General features: G+C 41.9%; 1 protein-coding gene across 1 annotated transcript in view; it reads right to left on the reverse strand.

Moving 5' to 3' along the window:
• Positions 1 to 15,315, reverse strand: part of LOC120380930 (cytosolic phospholipase A2 gamma-like) — a 33,771-nt gene extending 18,456 nt beyond the window's left edge. The window contains exons 1-4 of the mRNA XM_039498848.1: positions 15,147 to 15,315; positions 4,545 to 4,687; positions 2,180 to 2,296; positions 1,061 to 1,203 (exon numbers count right to left, since the gene is read on the reverse strand). Coding sequence (XP_039354782.1) covers positions 1,061 to 1,203; positions 2,180 to 2,296; positions 4,545 to 4,568 — 284 coding nt within the window. The 5' untranslated portion in view covers positions 4,569 to 4,687; positions 15,147 to 15,315. The remainder of the gene's footprint in view (positions 1 to 1,060; positions 1,204 to 2,179; positions 2,297 to 4,544; positions 4,688 to 15,146) is intronic.
• Between the last annotated feature and the right edge of the window lie 7,857 nt (positions 15,316 to 23,172).

A 23,172-nucleotide genomic window follows, 5' to 3' on the forward strand; every position in this document is an offset into this window, starting at 1 on the left:
TTCTGCAAGATTTAAATCAGCTAAGGTGTTGGAGTATGATTGGTTAAAGAATTGTTTCATAATGGGCTAGGATTGGTGAAAAATACTGTTTAGTTTAAAATGATTGATTAAGGTATTGCTAAGTAGAATCCAGTTTTAACTATATAAATTCAGATCCAAAGGGAAGTTCTTTGAATCCTCACTCCAGGACACAGCTCAAGATCAGAGCTTCCAGACCTCAGCACCTGGCAAAAATACCGTGCAGAAGCTGGAGCCCTGGAAGATCTAATCTTGATTGGCCATTGAGTAAAGTTTATCTGCCTTATTAGGAGTAGTGAGAATTGTATGTGTTGCACGTGTATTCTATTTTGGTAACTGTTAATAAATAGAGGTTAAGGATATTACTGTGTAAGGTTCTTTTACTCGTAAAAGAGCCCATGAACCCCCAGAAGGTTATGTCCTGGGCCCAGGACTGGTAAGGAAGAGTGCCTTATGCCCTGAGCCCATGCCGGGAAAGGGTGGGGTGACTAAATTAACTGGGTTGTGCCTTGAGCCTTGGTAGGGTAAAGATGGGGTGGGGTGCCCTAGATTGTGCTGGTAACACATGTATTCTCACCTCCTTAGGAACTGGACAGACTGAGCTCCAGTTCATCTGCAAATTTGACACCATCAGCTCAGGATTAAACAAAGACTGTGAATGGCTTGCCAACTACAGAACCAGTTTCTCCTCCCTTGGTTTTCACTCAAGTGCTAGAACAGGGCCTCATCCTCCCTGATTGAACTACTAACCTTCTCTCTAGCTTCTTGCTTGCTTATATATATAAACTGCCCCTGAAATTTCCATCTTGCATCCGGACTGTATTCACCACCACACACGCTGCTGCAAAAAAACGCTTTTCTCTTAGTATATAAGGGAGTTTTGTTGTTTTTTTTGTTGATTTAGAGACTAGATACCCCTCTGATACTATTGGTTATGAAGTACTCAGCATGTCTTTTGTTAATAATAACAATAGCAGTAGTTTCCCCTGGCTGTCAGTTCTATAGAAGGACACAATTTCATTCACTGTTGACATGCACCTACCAAGTTGAACCTGAGACCCCACACAAGTACATGATGGTGTCCAAGAGACCATGCTTTTGTAGCTCCTGCAGGGTTCCATGAAGGGCGATCATGGCACGCAGACCTCCACCAGCTCCCAGGATGGCGATATTGGGCACATCATCCTGAGGAAAGGAAAAGAGATGACAACGTATAAACTAGGATTACTGAGGAACCATCATTGCTCGTCTAAATTACTTTCATGGTATCTGCAAACATCTACCCACCTAGGATATCCCCATCATGTAATTCAAAAGAATATCTTGTAGGACCCAATTCTGTAAGCATTCACCCATGTAAGTGTATTTATTTACACTGGTTTAAATGAGAAAACTTCCATGAGTAACTTTACTCACAAGCTTTCCTGAGTTCAGTAATGAGGCCTGATTTTACCTCTTCATCTACAAGAATAACTCCAATAGCTGCTATAATATATGACATTTGTATGAATTATGTAATCCATGTAGCATGAATACTGTTAATTATCAGGACTGCTGGAAAATATTTCAACAGGGTTGTTGTTTTCTTTTGTTTTGTGGGGGGATTTTGATGATAAAATCACCTTTTTGTTTAAAAGGAATTTTTTAATTGATATTTTAGGAGTTTCCCCAAAACCTGGAAAAAATCATTGTTTAAGAATCAAAACTGATAAACTGATGTATATATATATATATACACATATACAGGGAGAGAGAGAGAGAGAGACCTCAATACCACTATATATGTGGTTTTAGGAAACAGAAAAAATCAGGTTTGAAGTTTTAAAAACATTGTGAAAAAATTCAACATAAATGAAAACAAAAATGTTTTTTTCATTTTTCAGTACCTGTTCTTTCCATCATTTATATTTAAACATGGATTTAAGTCCATCCCAAATCAGCAAAGCACTTAACCATGCACTTAATTTTAGCCATTCACTTATGTCCCATTGGATTCAGTTTGTTTTATTCTAAAAGCTTTGAAAAAACCCAGAAAACAAACAAAAAACCCTTACAACTTTTTGATGAACACATTTTCACCAGCTCTGCATAAGTAATTGTTACCATTGTCAATGTTCTGTATGTTCCTCTATAATTCAATAAAACATTTATAGACTCCTACCAGATTACAGGGAATCCCAAGGCTATCCAGGCATTTCTTCACCCTCACTTTTCTGTTACTTGTTCCTAATTTTTCCCCTTCTGAGAGTTCATGGGAAATTCTGATTTTACCTTCACCCTGGGGAAAAAAGTGTCAAGAGGATGTATCATCTCTCAAAAATCTGTCAGGGATGGACAATGTACAGAGATCCAGACAGTCCATTAAAGCGTATTCCAGGTGGAACCCAAAGCCTGTTTGGAAAGATTTCACACATCTCTCCTACACTGGAACAACAGGGGGGGGGAAAATCTGTGAGGCGAAAGAGAGATAAAGTGGGTGAGGAGGTATCTTTTATTGGACCCAACTTCAGCTGAGAAGAGAGACAAGTTTTCAAGCTCCACAGAGCTCTTCTTCAGATCTGGGAACAGTACTCAGAGTGTCACAGCTAAATACAAGGTGGAACAGCTTGTTAAGCATAAGGAGTTAACACATGTTGCAAGAAATCATTCAAAATCTAATATCCTAAGATCAACACAGTTACAACTACAATGAAAACAGCTGAAAACACTTCCCAGAACTTGAGCCAGCCTCAGCCAACCCAGAGTGAGCTAAGCTGCTTCCTTTTATATGCTCCCTTCATTGGAAGCCATCAAGGATGAGGAGGTGGAACCTCTTGGGCCCAAAACAGTTTTTTTAACTCCTGTGTTGCTGGTGCAGGGTTGATACACCCCATCACAGAGGGTAAATGGGAAATAAGTATTGGTCACAATGAACCCTACTGTTCGGAGTTTAAGATGTATTTTAGGGGACACCAAATATAGCAAGATTGGCCCCGAGTCTGTATTACACCTCTACCTTGATATGATGCTGTCCTTGGGAGCCAACAAATCTTACTGCGTTATAGGTGAAACTTCATTATATCGAACTTGCTTTCATCCGCCAGAGTGCACAGCCCCGCCCCCCTGGAGCACTGCTTTACCGTGTTATATCTGAATTTGTATTATATCGGGTGTATATAGTGTGATAGACCCAGGCCATTGGGTACAGCAGAATAGCAGAAGGCAGATATACTGGCCACTGGATTAACAGTTTTCTGTTCCCTGACTGACCAGAGCAGGGGCTGCTCCAGGCTAATGAGAACACCTGACTCTAGTTAACCTGCATAGAGTCAGGTGAGGCCATTAAGCTAATGTGACCACCTAACTCTAATTAAGGCCCTGCTGCTACTATAAAAAGGGCTCACTCCAGTCAGGCAGGGGAGAGCCAGGGAGCCAGAGGAGAGGAAGTGCAGCTGAAGGGCTGGTTAATGAAGACACTTTCAAACCGTCGTTAAAGGAGCCCTAAGGTAAGGGTGAAGAAGGGAGAAGCAGGAGAGCTGTGGGGAAGTGGCCCAGGGAAATGGAGCAACTCTGGCAGTGAAAGGTTGGCTGCCAACAGCTGCTACCATTAGGGTCCCTGGCCCGGAACCCGGAATAGAGGGCGGGCCCAGGTTCCCCCCAACCCACCACTACAGGAACATCTCCTGGGAGGGGAAGTCAGACCCCTGTCAGGACAGGAGGCTAAACTGTTCTGAAATAAGCCCCCAGGGACAACAGAGACTATGAGAGTTCTCTCACCAACCGCCTCGCTGGCCTATGATTAAAAGGGCTCAGTAGACTGTAACCCTGGCCCTAGAGAGAGAAGGGCTACGTGGAGGGTCACAGTGAGTCACTGAAGCTAGCATAAACCGCCTAGAAGTGCAGGACCCACAGGGGTAAGGTCAGAGCTCTGCCACAATAGCTACAATGAAGCATGGGGGGAGGGATAGCTCAGTGGTTTGAGCATTGGCCTGCTAAACCCAGCATTGTGAGCTCAATACTTGAGGGGGCCATTTAGGGAACTGGGGTAAAAATTTGTCTGGGGATTGGTCCTGCTTTGAGTAGGAGGTTGGACTAGATGACCTCCTAAGGTCCCTTCCAACCTTGATATTCTATAATTCAATGTGGCATTGTCATTGAATAAATGGAACACATGAACTTCAGAAAAAAATGCACAAAAAAAGCTGGAGATGAAATTGCTTGGTCACCCTTCATATTATAATTAGTTAGTAAATGGTTAATAGATGTTATAAGCTCATTGAAGACAGGAGCAGTGTGCATTATAGACAGTGATAAGCACATCAGTAAAATATATTATGGTTGCTTATACCCTATAACTAAAATAATGTGTTGAGCTGCTGGATCCTATAATAATTGATTAGCCATTTATTTAAAAACCTATTGATCCTTTATGAACTCTTTATGAGCTGTTTGTGAATGTACCTTTAATATGAAATATGATGAAGCATTTCAGCATTTCCAAATAGCAATAGGTAGCAAAACTGCAAAATGTAAGAGGAATGGTATACCTTGTGTTTATGAAATATTTCCATTTTTGCTTTCCTGTTTCTCTGTGAGATGACCTGTGATTTCAAATTCCTCTGTCAGTGAATAAGGAAAACTTCACCTCTTTCAGGACTTCCAAAAGCTCAGCTAATTTATTCTTCGTTGCCTTAAAGTATACAAGAGAAAATTAACATTTAATATAGTGACATAGGAAGTGCTGAAGTACTGGATCAGACTCTAGGTCCATCTAGCTCTGACTGCTACCATGGACCTTGGTCAGTACCAGATGTATTTCAGAGTATTTCAGAGTGTGTGGGGATAGGTAGGTAGGTAGATAGGTAGGTAGGTAGATAGATAGGTCTTTTATTTTATTTAAAGTTATTTTTGTAATGTGGTAATGACTCTAGTGGCTACATTTTCAAGCTTAACAGAATGAAAGTCACCTCTGCTACTTGCTTCAGATTTAGAGTCTCTAGGAACACATGAATACCAAGGGTAGTGACAACACAGACATTCACAAGTACAAGGTCCAGTCTCTTTTACAAGTATGTTAAAATTACAATTAAAGCTATGATTACCAAAGCATATAGAAATCCTATACAGACTTATGCAGAAGTTACAAATATAGTTATACTCACAGTCTTAACAATAGTGTTGTGGTCTGGTGGGTCTCTCATGGATTAATCATCAGTAGAGGGATGATTCATGCTGGAATTTCCCATAGGGAGCTAAATTTTCCCGCTGTTGGCACCCTCATTTTCTAATGAGTCTGTCAATACCTACATTCTGTGCATGTCTATAAAAGTGTTAACCCTCCTTTTCCTTATATGGTCTGATGACCCCTAGAAACTAAAGGGACCCTGATTTCTATAGGTTGTGTACGTTCTCTTTATTCTCATTAGCATGGACACTCAACCTGTATCCTGTAGTTAAGACATGTCAGAAACAGATAAAATTAATCTTCCAGATAATGTTTCGCAATATTACCACTTGGTTCCTCTTTCCCCATAATCTTAGGGCATCTGGTTATTCTTCAGTCACTTACTTATGTCAGCATTTCTTAGCTCCAAGGCCTAAAATAGCTAAGCTAAAATCTTGTAGTCATGAGCCTACAGGCCTTGTGTTTCAACCCTACTTACTTTGATACCTAACACATAATTATCCCTTCTAACTGCTCATCAATCTTATCCTTCTATAATCCTACAATTTAACTCTATTTAGCATACAGTGATAATATATGACATAATATGTTAGTTAATTATAACATAATGCAATAAATGAACAATAAACTAAAAGTATTGTCTACAATAGAAAATAGACAGATTGAAGATAGAGAGATAGAAAAGAGAGAGGGAGACAGAAAGAGAGAGCGAGATCCTGGGATATAGAAGGTAGCCAATTTTTTTTTTCAGACACCCAACTGCTTTTGAATTTCAATCAGATTTGGGCACCCAACTCTCATGGTTCTGCAGAAAATTCTAGCCATATTAGTAATTTATTGCCCTATTGCTACAAAAGAACAGAGAATGTCCACATTCACACACGTTCAATTCTTTTAAAGTTAATTATAAAGAAATATAAATAGACACATAGATAGAAGATATAGATGATACAATATAGATAAATAGAAGCCAGACAGATAGAAGAGAGACAGCAGAAGACAGATAGATAGATCATCCTGGGATTTTCAAGCCAACCTATTTTTCTTCCAGACACTCAACTCCTTTTGAATTTCAAATTCTAGCCATATTAGTAATGCATTTCCCTTTTGCTGCAAAAGAACAGAGACATTGTACATTCACACAGCTCCAATTATTTTAAAGTTAATTATAACCAAAGAAAATCAGCCCAGTCCAGTGTTGTCATTGGCATTGTTCTCTGACAGATCGTCTCAAGAGAGCATACACAAGGAATTGACCCAGAAGAGAAGCATTGTGGAACACAGCTGGCCCTGTTCTTTTCAGTGGATGTCAGGATACACATCTATAATGATGCTGTAACCCTGAAAGATAGGCTTTGGGTACCCCTAAATAACCTGCCAATCACCCTCTTGGTTTGTCTTTCCCAAGATATGGGCCTCCAGTCCAGGGTAATAATGGAAAATACTTGGAGGACATGTATGTAACCTTCTGACACAGGCAATATTCTTTTCAAAGCAAAGTATCTTTTTATTAATGTATCTAATAATCCCTACTACAGTGTAATCTAAAATTCTCTTATTGTAAATTAAAGAACAGCTAGACCACAAGAGCGCACAGTTTAAATAATTCTAAGTGGTGCACTTTGCTACAGAAGGCCAGGCCATAACAAATCACAGACAACAGTTCTTGACATTTATGAAATACTATAATTAAAAACTAGCAGGCTTACTCTGCCCTTTGGCTTTGCCGTATTATTTGCTTGTTGCTGTATGCTGCTTGCAGCTTCTGCTTCTCCCTAGTCAGCTCTGGCCAATCAGCTCTGCTCCTCTGTCTGTGGTCAGGTCTCTCGGCAGCTTTTAACTTCTTTCCAGCAGCTCTTCTGGCCAGCACCTGCTTGTCTTCTGCCTGTCGATGGTCTGCCCTTTATACTGCCCTAGCCTTCAGAGCTTTTATACGATCTATTCTTAACCTTAGATAACATATGCTCACTGTCATGCATTAACTCATCCTTGGATGTTGCCTACGTTTCCCACATGCTCACTCCAGTTGTTTACTTAAGAGCTATGACCTTCCCTAATGAGCTTTTTGTCATTGTGCCATAGTGGAACCCCTTGGCTTTTTGCTAATGACCTTTAATAACCCTTAGAACCTTCTACTTGGCCTGCTCCATCTAGAAACACTTTGTGGCTGTGCCTCATTCTATGCTCAGCTCTGGTCATGTGATCTATATTGTCCAATGGTAAGTGACTGCAGCTGTCAATGGGAGCTGTGCAGATGGCACTTGGGTTAGGGGCAGTGTGTGGAGGGAGGGTCATGTCACCGCTTCCAGGGAGCATCACAATGAGCTGGGTAGGGAGCCTACCAGCCCCACTAATTGCCCTGCCCAGAACCACCGGGGTTCCCAGGCTGTTCCCACCTGAGCACCCGCGGTGCCCTACGGACTGTCACCCCACAAGATTTAGTCTGGGGTATATAATACAAGCCATGGACAGGTCACAGTCTGTGAATTTTTTTTACTGCCCGTGACCTGTCCATGACTTTTACTAAAAACATCTGTGACTAAAATGTAGCCTTATTGTTGATCCACTCTCTAAATAGGTGGATCAATTCCCCTTAAGGCAATGCTGCTTTAGCTACAACAACAATCTTAGTGGAACTAGTCTTCTCTCGCTGGAGACTCCACACTTGGGCAGAGCCAGACAAAGGAACACATTTTACTGGGCAAGTCTTCCAAATGGGTTTGCAGTTCTTGGGAGTGCAAAAAAATTGCACATTCCAAATAGGCCTAAATCATCAGGGATGATAAAGTGAACAAATTGCACCATCAGACTAATGCTGCAGAATCAGGTAGATTCCAACAGAATGCAGTGGGGACACTCTAATTCCACTCATTTTAATGACACTCAGGGCAAATCTAACTCCCTCCACAGGCCATACAACCATTGAGGTAATGACTGGGCTAACCATGTGAATGCTGCAGCATCTCTTGAGGCATGCCAGTGGCACACAGCTAGAGGGAGTCAAACTGGAGACCTATCTACACTCATTTAAGCAGATTCACTTTCCAGTAGCTGTTAAATTGGGAAAATCCAAACAAAAGACAAAAGGCTACTTTGATAAAGGCAAAAGAGAGAGCACTTGGAAAAATGGAAATCAGATGATACTCCTATCATATGTTGTACCAGAATGCAATTTCTGTAACCAATGAACTGGGTCACACTATATTATGGATGAACTCAGATCCTCTCTGTATATAGAATTAGGATCACAAAAGAGAAAAGAAAGGTGAATACCTTCTATCATGCTAATCACTTAAGATTGTACCATACAAGAAATATATTTCCACAGGCAGAGGAACTACAGACGTGTACTGCAAAAGAGGAAGTGGAGGATTAGAAACAGATAGCCTAGAAGAGGGAAAAGGAAAAAAAATGCATGTCATAACAACGCTGATGCTGCAATACTGCTGTAATGCTGCACTTCAAACAAAACAACCAGACTGTTCCAGTAAAACAAGAACCTCCAAGGCAAATGAGAATTATTTTGGGACTAGCCTCAAATTTGCCTCTTGAGGCTCAGGATCCAATGATAAGAGTGATCTGGGCACGAGAACGAATAAGCCAAGATAGAAGCATAGAATCATAGAAGATTAGGGTTAGAAGAGATCTCAGGAGGTATCTAGTCCACCCCCCTGCTCAGAACAGGACCAACACTAACTAAATCATCCCAGCCAGGGCTTTGTCAAGCTTCTAAGGATGGAGATTCTACCACCTCCCTAGGTAACCCATTCCAGTGCTTTAACACCCTCCTAGTGAAATAGTGTTTCCTAATATCCAACCTAGACCTCCACCACTGCAACTTGAGACCATTGCTCCTTTTTCTATCATCTACCACTACTCAGAACAGCCGAGCTCCGTCCTCAAGGACTACAAGGGATTACACCACACCTTTCAACTGAAATTTTCTTTGAATGGGATATCAATCCGCGCAAGAACAATTTATAACTAAGACTTGTGATAAAATACTGTTTACCGCATGGACTAATGGTACAACTTTAAAAAATACATAAGGTGCAAAGTCATATGTCAAGTCTGTATAAATAGCGGTACATCTAGCATTGAAAGATGAGCATTGTGGAAGGATTGTGTATTGTGAAAGGATTTTCCATTGGAGGTCCAGAAATTTGGAGGAAGGTATGTACATTATTTTCCAAAAAAAAATTAGTCGGTCAAACAGTTTTTCCAACCGCTCATAACAAATTTAATCAAAAGGTTAAAGGAGTAATAGGTGAGAAACTTGTTCTTGAATCTGACATAGAAAAAATGATCAAATGACTTTGTTAAATTGAAGGAAAAAATTCACTCTCTTAAAAGTAATCCAGAGTGGGGAGGATATAAAACATATGTTACAACTGAAGATAAATCTTCACCAACAACTGATGAAATCCCATATGGATCATGGAAAAACATAACCAAATGCCGAAGCTCAGTAAACAAAATGGAGCACTGACCATATATAACTTAGACTATAAAAATAAAGGAGAATATGAAGCCTGTATCCAAATTATCTTTGAGTAGTGTAACAGTTATTAACAAATATTTTAAAATAGAGTAGGAGTACTTGTGGCACTTTAAAGACTAACAAATTTATTTTAGCATGAGCTTTCGTGAGCTACAGCTCACTTCTTCGGATGCATAGAATGGAACACATGGACAGGAGATATTTATACATACAGAGAACATGAAAAGGTGGAAGTATGCATAACAACAGGAAAAGTCTAATCAATTGAGATGAGCTATCATCAGCAGGAGGAAAAAAAACTTTTTGAAGTGAGAATTAAGATGACCCATAGAAGGTGTGAGGAGAACTTAACATAGGGAAATAGGGAAATTACATCATTACTGATGTTTGATCCAAATAAGCATGTATTTAATCAATTCGCTTCTGTCCATTCCATGGGTCACTTAAAAGACAACATCTACAGAGAATGAATGAAAGTACTTAATTTATTAATTTAAATTAATAAAATAGAGGTACAGGCAATAGTAGTGAAAAAGGACTATGGGTTGCTGAACCCTGTGGAATGTCCAGTTCTACAAGAAGGCCTTGCTAGTGTTCTTACTGCCATGTCTATACCAGGGGTACTAATTAAACAAGTGCAATTTATGCATATCACTGATGTGGGAAATCTATCTAATTGCCAATGAATAAATTCAGTTCTTGTAAGGATACTAAAGTTGGATTTTTCATTTCAGTACTCCTAGTACTCCTTATAAGTAAACTTACTTTTTATAAGCAACAAGTACAAAATATTGCCTATCTAGGTATCGATATAAAAAACAGCCTTTCTGTTCCCAGAAGAAAACGAGGGCTTAATCCTTTTCAAATGTTAACAATTGTACAGGTTTATTTGGTACAGGAATGTCAATATGAAATAAGGTCGATGCTGAAAAAGTCAAGAGACATATCCATTATGTGGTTGAGGAAGAAACTAATCAAGTAATTGACCCAATGTTGAAAGAAATGCATGATTTAGCAACTCAAGAATGATTTTCATGCATGAAATAACCAAATTGTTTAATAAAACTCAAAATCAGATGAATCAATTGATAAAATACAATATAATAATGATTAGGAAAAATAACTATTTTGGAAAAGAAATAATTTGTTCAGCTTATGGTGAATATGTAATCAACGCTATTGATAATACCTTATAATTTTTCAAATTAAGAAAAGTACCAGAATTAATTAATGGTAATAGATTTTAAATCAGTATTCGAAAACACAGAGAAGAAAAAGTCAAATGTCAAATTAAATGTTAAAAAAAATATCATTTGGTTCAATTAAAAACTTGGAATCTGGGATACCACATCCAAACCATGACATGTTCTATAAAGAAAACTTGTGATATTTCAAAATTCTTATATGTCTCGTTCAAATTATCATTACTGATGTTTGATCCAAATAAGCATGTATTTAATCAATTTGCTTCTGTCCATTCCATGGGTCACTTAAAAGACAACATCTACAGAGAATGAATGAAAGTACTTCAGCTGGTGATATATCAGCACAATGCCCAAACATGGAAAGTCCCACAGATGACTTGTTGCTCTCAGTGGGAGCGTCATTGGATCTGCAGGTGCAATGTGTTTGAGGTAACACTTCCCTGATGTAGCCAGCTGGAAAGGCACCAAATGAATCTACTGCAAGTCAACACAACTTTAGAATCATGTCCAGTTGCAACTAACCAAATGGAGATCTCATATGTAAAGGGAGACCTATGACAGATAGGAACAGTATTGTGTAGTATCAAATCACAAATAATTTTATTATGGTCAATTTAGATGTGTGGTCATAAATCCAGATTTTTGTTTTAAGCCACAAGTACCTACAATTTTTAGGCACACAACAATAATTCCCAGTGCTAGTTTTTGAAAATGAAATGGTTATTCTTAGCAACCTGGATTATCAAAATCTTATCAAACAAAGTACTCCAATGTTTTGTGTGTTTATACCACCATTAATTTTACAGCTAAAAGAGTTGTTAGAAGAAATTCACATTAAATTGAAATCAGTAATGACAGGAATAAGGCAGACAAGCACATACAATTTGCAGGGTAGCAGCTCAAATGGAATATTCATCACTCTTATAAGGATGGAAATTGGATGGAAGGAGGGGATTGTTATCCATAGTATCCTCACTGTGGGTATTATTTTTACACTATTTTATACAGAAAAAATAGAATCATAAGTAAATAGAGGGTTAAGCCCAGTCTTGTTCAGTCCAACCTATTTCCATGGTCCTTTTATCTACAGGGAACTCACCAGTATCAACTAGAACTGCTGTAAGAGACTAAACAATTTATGAGGATATGTATTGCATAAACCCACATCAAGTTCCAAAGTCTCCATATGCAGCTGCACCAATGTCCAGGGAAAAAATAGAGCAACCACTTAAAATGATCCCTAGAGAAATAACTAATTCCTAATAAGTATAAAACAATAAAGTTACACATAGATTTAAGTTACACATGTGTTTTATTGTTATACAAATTACAGTTGCTGTTTATCATTAGGTAATATGTGCGTGACAGGGTTCTTATTATGCTTCATTTGTTTCATAATAACCACCCTGTCAAGGGGGAAGCTGTAGCCAATTAGTTCATTTTAATATTCATTAATCAACTCATATGCTATGTTATATATAACCATTGTATGCTAAATACATTTAAGTTGTTGGATTATAGAAGGATAAGACTGATAAGTATTTAGAAGTGATAAGTATGCATTAGGTATCTAAATAAAGCTCGGCTGAAATGCAAGGCCCACAGGCTGAAACCTGTAAGATTTTAGCTTAGCTATATTAGGCCATAGGCTTAAGAAATGCTGGACATAAGTAAATAACTAAAGACTGAAATTTTCTACCCATCAGTCCCTTTTGGGGTCCTTAAAAAAAGGCTTTGGAGAGAAATGTGAGAGCAAAAAATGCCGACTGAAGTGTGGGGAGGGGGGAGGGGGAACTGAGTGTCACCATCATGGCAGCCACCCTGACAATCCCCTGGGACTTTAGGATGCACTGTGACATTGCTGGGCCTTTGTCATCATGAACCTGAGAGAAGTCTTGATGAAACCAAGCCAGAAAGAGGGATCCAGATGACGCCGCACTCTGGCTGAATCCCAACCACCACCTGGGATGTGACAATTTGCAACTCCCCTTTTCTCCTCTCTACATCCATTTTCCTTCCCTGCCTTATTTCTCTTCTTTCCCATCTCTCTCCTTCTCCTTTTCCCTTCTGTCTAATAAGAGTCTGGCTTAGCCAGCCCAGACTGTATATTTTGCAACACTGCTGTGAGTCTATGACCAGAAAGAGGCAGCTAAAAGCAGTGACCTAAACAGTACACCCTAGTACAAGTTTGCCCTGTCTGAAAGTGGCCGATAAGACCACATGCTGGGCTTGTGTTTCTCCAGCAGTAATATTGCAAGGGAGAGTCAACATCACAGAGAGAAGCTGCATTTTCTCCCTTTGCTGTTTTTCTCTCTCCACTTTTGTGTGTGTTTGTCTTGTTTGGTTTCTAGGAAATGGGATCAGACTTTAAAAACAGCAGCCATGATAGTCCCAGCCCACCTCAACTGAACTTATTCTCTTTTCCCCGAAAGAATAGTTATTACCATCTTCAGTACCATCTAAAAGAATGTCAGACAAGGAGTTTTACTTCTAAAGTTATAGCTAAATGGAAAGGGAACAAGGGATGTTGTTAGCATGAAAGCCTTATTTAATATTTTACATTTAAAATACTTTAACTGGTTTTCCTTCTTTTCTGAATCTTTAATAAAGAGTTAAGGGGATGTTTAATGGTGAGTTTGCCATAATGCTTAGCAGGCTGAGGTCTCTGTGTACCAAGGCTTGAACATTTTAAAAACTGTTTAATTTTAATTATAGGGTTATGTAAACATCTTTGACTCTTTGGGCCCATATATTCCAACTAAATTAATATAACAACCCCTCCTATTGGCTGCCTATTCGCTGCCTGTGGCACACAATAATGTTGAGGGTTGTGATATTTTAGTCGGATTTTGGTTGTTTGGTTTCATGTGCCGGTGCTGAGTGATGGCCTGTGATATGCATGTGATCAGATAAGATGATGTGGTGGTCTCTTCTGGCCTGAAACTGTATGACTCTTGTAGGATAAATATGAAGTTAAAGAATTAGAGTTAGTGTAAGCTTGGTTAAAGAAATATGTGTTGTAAAGAGAGGCCCTGACTAGCCAGCAGAAGGAAGGCCTTGAAAATAATATGTTAGAAGGCCAGAAGGAATGAAATAGTGAGGATTTCTGGTTCAAAGAATAACTAATGAAATAAAGGGCAGTTTCTCAAAAGAAGGCCTCTGATAGATTGGCGTGGATGCAAATTATTTTAAATAACACAAAAAGAGTTGGTCTTAAAATGAGCCAGCATGTCCCTTCCCACTCCACATACCAGTGTTATCTCAGATATCAGGGCCTACATGAACCCTAGAGTAAAGGAAAGCAAGAAGAAGGGGAAGAGATAGGAAGGAAAGGTCTTGGAAAGAAAGGAGGTTGTAAATCTTCTCTCTCTTAAAACTGGAAATAAGGATGCTTTGTCTCAAGTTTTTTTTAGCTGAAGTCAGAATAACATCCCTTGTTTGTTAAAAGGTATAAAAAGTCAACTCTTAAGGGCTTCTTGCTACTACCCTCACAAACGTATTGGAGCTGACCAATATGGGTCTAATCACCCCTGGGTTTAGCCCCTTTGTAAGGACCTTGATCAAATGCTTAAAAATATTTTTTTTTACTGTTTGTGGGTAGTGACTGCTTATTTTTAGGTGGGTCCGCATGTTTAGAACAATTGTGCAAAATGCTATTTGGCCTTTTCATTTAATAAAGGAATTTATGGATAAATTGGTGTCTGGTGGCTTCCCGTGTAAATTTAGTGCCCTGGTGGCCAAGATGGAGTCTGCTCTGCAAGCAGCTCTGGCCAAGAGACAGCGCGCGCAGGAACGCAGCAGGAGAAATCCCTTCCACCCCAGGGGCACCTGTTCCAACCCCCCCAGAGTGAACACACACACCCACAGGAAAAGTACAATGGATATAACAAAGCGAAGTATTTATTTACAGAGGGATGAGAGGAGAAAAACAACAAGGAGAAATATAGCTGGAGCAGTAAAACAGGGCTGCATTCAAACCAAGGCCCCACGGGCCCAGTGGTAGCACAGTCTGACAGGGCAGACACTGAGCAATGTGTCTGCACACAGAGTTCAGGAGTCCTGAGCAAAGTACCAGTCCAGTGGTGAGTCTTGTGTGCTCCTGGTCATCTTTGGCGCCAGTGAACTTTCCTCAACAAACCCCTCCGGTGCCCTCTTCTGCCGCTCTCTGCAAAGCCCCCCAGAGCGACCACCTCCCTACTTAACTAGCTACAACCTCCCTCCTTGTTCCCAATGCAGAGTCACAAGCCCCAGTACTCACAGCCCCACGCAGCTCTGGGCAGCCGTGATGCTGGGTCCAGCTCCAGCCTGTCCTGCTCGGGCGATTGCCCCCTGGCACAGTGCCCCTCCTGGCTCCTGTCCTGGGCTGTCCTTCTCAGGCGTCAGGCAGTTTCTCCCTGCTTCACTTCTCCAGGGTCTGCCGGCTGCCTCTCCCCTTCCCTGGAGCTCCAGTCCTGTGCCCTGGAGTTTCCCTCCTTTTTATTACTCTCCCCTTCACCCCGGGAAAAAGATTTAAAGGGCCATGCTCTCTAAACCCCAAAGGGGTTACACCCATATGAATAACAACAGATTGAAATATGAAGAATTCCAACAAGTCTGTGTCATATATCGTAAAAATGTTGTTTTGCATTCAGGATCATAAATAACCAGCAATTTGATTTTATCGCATTGTGGTGATTCACTCTAACTGATGGATGGGATAAAGAAATGATTGCCTAATTTCAAGTGAAATTCAGTGTGAGTGATGATAAATTCCCTCAGACTTCTTTGGAACTCCAACCCAGTATGTGTAATGCATGGGAAATGTGTAGTGTTCCAAATATGGTACTGACTTCATTATAGGTGGAGCCCCAGCATGTGCAGAGCAGGGCAAGCCCAGGACCAGCTGGAGCTTGAGGGCAGAATTAAAATGTCTGAAGGGCCAGATCATAGAATATCAGGGTTGGAAGGGACCTCAGGAGGTATCTAGTCCAACCCCCTGCTCAAAGCAGGACCAATCCTCAACTAAATCATCCCAGCCACGGCTTTGTCAAGCCGGGCCTTAAAAACCTCTAAGGATGGTGAAGAAGCACCTCTGTAAAATTAGAATGCAAGATAATCTCACAGAGCAATCAGATTCAAAACACAGAGAATTTCTCTCTGGGCAAAACTTTTAAGTTACAAAAAGAAAACCCCTCTCCCTCTCAGCACAGAGAAAATCACAAGCCATAATAAAAGTAAGCTAATGCATTCACTTGCTAGTACTTACTAATTCTAATGGAGTTGGATTGCTTGCTTCCTTGATATGAAGCTGGCAAGCACATAGAACAGACAGACAAAAGAACAGACAAAACCAAAGCCTTCCCCCCACACACACACCTCAGATTTGAAAGTATCTTGTCCCCTTATTGGTCCTTTTGGTCAGGTGCCAGCCAGGTTACCTGAGCTTCTTAACCCTTTAGAGGTAAAAGGATGTTGTGCCTCTGGCCAGGAGGGATTTTATAGTACTGTATACAAGAAGGCTATTACCCTTCCCTTTATATTTATGACAGATGGAGATTCCACCACCCCCTAGATAACCCATTCCAGTGCTTCACTACCCCCCTTGTGAAATAGTGTTTCCTGATATCCAACCTAGACCTCCCTCAGGGCAACTTGAGACCATTACTACTTCTTCTGTTATCTGCTACCCCCAAGAACAGCTTGGGGGTAGCAGATAACAGCTCCATCCCCTTCAGGCAGTTAGAATCATAGAATATCAGGGTTGGCAGGGACCTTAGGAGGTATCTAGCCCAACCCCCTGCTCAAAAGAGGACCAATCCCCAGATAGTTTTATACCCCAGTTCCCTAAATGGCCCCCTCAAGGGCTGAATTCACAACTCTGCGTTTAGCAGTCCGGTGCTCAAACCATGGAGCCATTCCTCCCCTGGTTGAAGGCTGCTATTAAATCCCCCCTCCTTCTTCTCTTCTGTAGATTAAATAATCCCAGTTCCCTCAGCCTCCCCTTGTAAATCATGTGCCCCAGCCCCCTAATCATTTTCATTGCCCTCCGCTGGCCTCTCTCCAGTTTGTCCATATCCCTTTGGTAGTGTGTATGTGTGTGGGGGGGGTGTAGACGGGCCGGACTCACCCTTGCGGCACCTCCTGCTGGTGACTCCGGGAATTAGCTTGTTTTCCAGCACGGAGTGCCCTCTGCAGGCTGGTGATCCACCTGTCCTCTGGCCCCCGTGTCCCTCCCTGTACCCCGGTGCCCCTTCAACTGGGTCTCCCCCTCCCAGGGGAACCCCCACCCCACTATCCCCACTTTGCCTCAGTGTTGGCTACTGCCCAGTCTCCATTGAGCCCCCGTTCACGGGGGCAGACTGCATTATCCGCCACTCATCATTGGCAAAGGGGGTTTGGACCTGCTGCCTTTGCCTACCCCTGGGTTGCCCCCTGCAACGCCCAGTACCTCTTAGCCTATAGCTAGGCTGCAGCCTGGGGCTTTCCAGGCTGGAGCTCCCCAGCTCCTCAGCCTTTCCCCAGCCCTGCTTCACTCAGGTATCCTATCTCAGCTCCTAAGCAGACAGGCCCATCTATAGCTAGAGAGAGACTGTCTTGGCCTGGCTTCCCTGGCCTTCTTATAAGGCCCTGTGGCTCAGTTTGGGGCGTGGCCCCAGCTGCAGCCACTTCCCCCAATCAGCCCAGCCTAAAGCCCCTTCCCAGGGCTGTTTTAACCCCTTCAGGGAAGGAGCAGGGGTTCACCCTGCTACAGGGGTCAAAACTGGATGCAATATTCCAGGTTTGGCCTCACCAGTGCTGAAGAGAGAGGAATAATCACTTCCCTCGATCTGCTGGCAATGTTCCTACTAATATAGCTCAATATGCCATTGGCCTTCTTGGCAACAAAGTCAAACTGCTGACTTATATCCTGCTTCTCATCCACTGTAATCCCCAGGTCCTTTTCTGCAGAACTCTTGCTTAGCCAGTCGGTCCCCAGCCTGTAGCAGTGCATGCGATTCTTCCCTCCTAAGTGCAGAACTCTGCACTTGTTTTTCTTGAACCTCATGAGATTTCTTTTGGTCCAATCCTCCAATTTGTCTAGCTCACCCTGGACCCTATCCCTACCCTCCAGCTTATCTACCTCTCGCCCCAGCTTACTGTCATCTGCAAACTTGCTGAGGATGGAATCTATCCCATCATCCAGATCATTAATAAAGATCTAGAACAAAACCGTCCCCAGGACCGACCCCTTGGGCACTCCACTTGATTCCGGCTGCCAACTAGACTTCGAGACGTTGATCACTACTCATTGAGCCCAACAATCTAGCCAGCTTTCTATCCACCTTTTAGTCCATTCAGCAAATCCATACTTTTTTATATTGCTGGCAAGAATACTGTGGGAGACCGTATCAAAAGCTTCTACAGTCAAGATATATCACATCTACTGCTTTCCCCATATCCACAGTGCCAGTTATCTCATCATAGAAGGCAATCAGATTGGTCAGGCATGACTTGGCCTTGGGGAATCCATGTTGACTGTTCCTGATCACCTTCCTCTCCTCCAAGTGCTTCGAAATGGATTTTTTGAGGACCTGCTCCTTGATTTTGCCGGGGACTGAAGTGAGGCTGTAGTTCCCCTGGTTTTCTTTCTTCCATTTTTAAAATATGGGCACTATCTTTTTGCCTTTTTCCAGTCATCTGGGACTTCCCCATTGTTGCTCTCAGCATTAAACATTAAACAAAGACTCTCAAGAGTCTTTTCTCCAGTTTCAAACTGGAGCTCTGTCTGCTCAGAAATCATACTGATCTGTAACATACAATGCAATGCTTCCACCTTTCCTCCTGTATCTGTCCTTCCTGAACAGTTTATACCCATCCACAACAGTGCTCCAGTCATGTGAACTGCCCCACCAAGTTCCTGATATTCCAATCACATCATAGTTCCTTGACTTCCAATTCTTCCTGCTTGTTTCCCAGGCTTTTTGTGTTCGTGTACATACACCTAAGATAACTAGCCAATTGACCTACTTTCTCAGTATGAATCAGGAGGCTTCCTGTCTTGTACCCTCCTCCTTGTGTTTCTTCCTGGTATCACACTCCCCCACTTACCTCTGGGCTTACGTCACCATCCCCAGGTGAACCTAGTTTAAAGCCCTCCTCACTAGGTTAGCAAGGCTGCCTGCAAAGATGCTCTTCCCTCTCTTCATTAGGTGGATCCCATTTCTTCCTAGCAATCCTTCTTCCTGGAACTGCATCCCATGGTAGAAGTACCCAAAGTCCTCTGCACCACCTGCGTAACCACGCATTTACAATTCGACTGTCCCTACCTGAGCCTTTTCCTTCAATAGGGAGGATGGACTAGAACACAACTTGCACCTCAAACTCCTTTATCCTTCTACCCAGAGCCATGTAGTGTGCTTTGATCCACACGAGATCATTCTTGGCAGTATCATTGGTGCCCATATGGAGAAGTAGGAAGGGGTAGTGATCCGAGGTCTTGATCAGTCTCGGCAAACACTCCGTCACACCCTGGATTCTAGCTTCAGGCAAGCAGCACACCATCCTAAGGCTATGAGAGAGATTCTCAACAGGCTCTCATCTTACTGATCAGTCCCGTCGGAGAGACTATTCTCATACTTCAAGGGTGTGTTCAACCGCTTAGCTCAGAACAGCACACAGTGCCTTCATCCTCTACCCCACATTTACTGTGCAGGGGACCTGGAACAAGACTTTACATCAGGGGTTGGAAACCTTTCAGAAGTGGTGTGCCGAGTCGTCATTTATTCACTCTAATTTAAGGTTTTGTGTGCCAGTAATACATTTTAACGTATTTAGAAGGTCTCGTTCTATAAGTCTATAATATATAACTAAACTATTGTTGTATGTAAAGTAAATAATGTTTTTAAAATGTTTAAGAAGCTTCATTTAAAATTAAATAAAATGCAGAGCCCCCCCCGGACCAATGACCAGGACCCAGGCAGTGTGAGTGCCACTGAAAATCAGCTCGGATTCCATGGTGAGGAGCAGTGCACAAAGTGCTATGCAGGATGTCATCAAGAAACAAATCGCAAGTACCCCCTCCAATCAAGATGTCACCACCTACCTGAGTGGCTCACTGGAAGGTGAATTTGGAAGAGATGGGGGAGACTTTGTTTCACTCTGGACTCATGCCCACAATGCTATGCAATGACTGGAGATGCACATCAGCTGCGGCTTGATGTGGTGCGAGGAATGCCAAGATCTGGAAGTCCTGGTGCCACAGATGAAGAATGCAGAGCACACAATCATCATTCTCTGAGCTATAACCATGCTGGAGAGGACCCTGAAGGATCCCATCCGGAGTCAATACTTTGAAAATCTGAAATGGAAGTTGGAGTGCAAGTGGGATGCCAGCAACCACTTCCACTTGCTGACTGGAGGTTCATCCACAGAGCCCGATTCAACTGTGTCCTGCTTAATGGAGCCATCTGCCATGGAAATCAGGACAAATGATACAGGAAGTGTGGCTATGCCAATGAGACACTACTCCACATCCTGTGTAGCTGCAAGCCCCATTCCAGAACCAGGGAGCTGCGATATAACACCATCCATGATTGTCTAGTCAGAGCCATCCCACCACCCATAGGGAAAGTGGCTGTGAACTCTGCCATCCCTGGAACTGACAGCCAACTATGACTGGACATTGTCAGCACCAACAAGGACCAGAAGAAGATTATGATGGTGGACATCACAGTTTTCTTTGAGAACAGGACCCCGGCTTCCCACAAGTCCTGAGCTCAAAGGTGGAGAAATACACCTATCTGGCTGAAACCTTAAGAACTAAGGGTTACCATGTTCAGACACACGCACTGATCATCAGAGCCCTGGGCACATGGGACCCCAGTAATGAGCGAGTGTTGAAAGAATGCCGAATCGGTCAGCGCTATGCTCAGCTGATGCAGCAACTCATGGTATCGGACGTCATCAGGTGGTCAAGGGATATCTACATAGAACACATCACCAGACATCAGCAATACGAGGAAGGAAGCGCTGTAGTGCCAATGAGAAACACAGTGGGGAAAATAACTGTAATACTTTCCACATGGATTGTATTTTCTAAATGGACAGCCTACCCTACATTCTCAATTACTGAAGGACAATCTGCACTCATTATCAGTGATTTCAGCTCCATTGTTGTTGCAACAAAACTCTCTCTTGAGTCTTAACCAGCTCTGTTATTACACAGTGAAGAGAGGAAGGGTCTGATGGTGTGTAGGACCCCCATCAGTTTCAAGTACCTATCCCCAACCTCTCTCAGCTCCACACATGTCTGCTGCCTAGCAAGTGCAGTTTAGTTGAGGGTGAGTCCCTCAATCAGGGTATGCCAAGCATGGTTCTGCTGCCTTTGATTCACACAACAAGAATAAGAACCCTTTATTACCTGTGCCCCCAATAACTAAGTGATTTGTGATCTAACACCAGCCAAAAGAGATCATTTTGGCAAAACAGACCCATCATGCTGAGCACCTAATCAGGGTGGGTGTCTCCAGGCAAACAAGGTCAGCCCCTGAAATCCTCCTCCCCAGCTCAGACCCTGCTGACAAATCCATACAAGCTATTCACTTAGTTCTGCTACTCAATTTTCACACAAGGATGAGCCAAATGACCAGCTCAAAGGAATCATACATACTCTACAAATAAACTCTAATTATTTCCATTTTGTTATACTCTAACCAAAAATTAACATTTGTCTCTCAGTTTACATATGAGTGAACTGACCAAGAGATTTTGGGACATGTAGAAGACAGAGAATACTTTATTAAACATCCTCAGTTGATAGATTTTTGTTAATATATAAACAATTATAAGGCTCAATTGAAAAATAAGAAATGTTTATATCTCCAGTCAGGCAGGATGGTGGAGGTGTAGCAGGTCTCCAAGCAGGACAAGTTCCCTAGGAAGAAGTACATGGGGGTGTGAAGGTTCTGATCAGCCACAACTAGCACAACAATGAGCACGTTTCCAGCCATCGCCTTAAAGTAGATCACTAGAGACAGTGTAAAGAAAAGAACATGCAGGTCAGAGAGATTCCTGAATCACAGAAGAATTAATTCCATGATGGACATTTGATTTCCTCGGTCTTTAATTGCCATGGAGTAAATCTAAGAAAGAAGAAACAATATAATTTAATTTGTAGAAGGTAAACCTAAATGTTCACATAGTAGCCTCAGTTTAATTTAATCATTATCAGTATCCCATTTCAGGCACCTGATTTACGAGCCCAAGGTTTAGTCTAAGAATGTGAATTTGGAAGACAGCTGTGTGATATTTTGGTTTTTGTTTTTTGTTTTATTTGTTTTGATTAACCCATGTATCCAGAGCGGCAAAGACAAGTTTGATAATTGATTTATCTCTAAAAGATCTGCTCTAGGAATTATTTTGGGGCTGTTCTATGGCTTGTGCTATACAGGAAGTCAGACTAGAAGCTCATGATGGTCCCTTCTGGCCCTGCAATCTGTGACTCTATAAACCTAGGTGGAATGGGATCAGTGGGGCCAAAGATGTATGCAGGGTCTCTTGTGATAATTGGGCCTACAAATTTACCCTAATTTTAAGCTCAACTGTAAAAAATGAGTGAATGTTCATAAATTGTCACTTTGACCTTTTATACAAAATTGTTTATGAAAAGATGCAAGAAGGAAACAGAAAACTGGATTAATTTAAATAGAAAGGCTTTTATTGAAACTACTCATGGTCTGTGTTAAGATTATGACTAGTAAAGAAAACCAGAGGACCAAAAATCAATGTACTGATAGCAGTGTATCAAAAACTAGCCATCATTGGTGAACAAAGTAATCTTCTTAGCATATGTGCAGTGAGCCTCAGGTGGCATGTGACCAGGATGCATCACTGAATTTGGTCTGCTGCTTGGATCATTAGTTTCTCCAGCCAGGGCCAGGTACTGAGAGGGAGTGCAGCGTGAATGCTGATCCATGCCCCCTGACAAAGTAATGAGAAATGAAGTGGGAAGAGAAGGTCTGGAGGACAGTGCCTGGTGTAAGATCTGAGGCTTGAACCAAAGTCAGCAAAAGTTATGCTATGAGCAAAAGTCAGGCCCTATCAAAAGCAGATACTTGGCTAGAAATTCAGTGTCCGGTACATGAACTTGGCACCGGTATTGATAGCATTGCTAAAATGCACTAAATGTGTAAACAGATTCCAGCAGGCCAGCACAAGAAAACCCCGACCTAGCACACAATGACATGGTGTGACAGAAATGATGAATACCTTCAGGAACACAATAGCTGGAATTATTCCTAACTTCCTTGATGATATGGCTGCCAAGC

The sequence above is a fragment of the Mauremys reevesii genome, linkage group 13, assembly GCF_016161935.1.
Source record: "Mauremys reevesii isolate NIE-2019 linkage group 13, ASM1616193v1, whole genome shotgun sequence".
Classification (NCBI taxonomy): domain Eukaryota; kingdom Metazoa; phylum Chordata; order Testudines; family Geoemydidae; genus Mauremys; species Mauremys reevesii.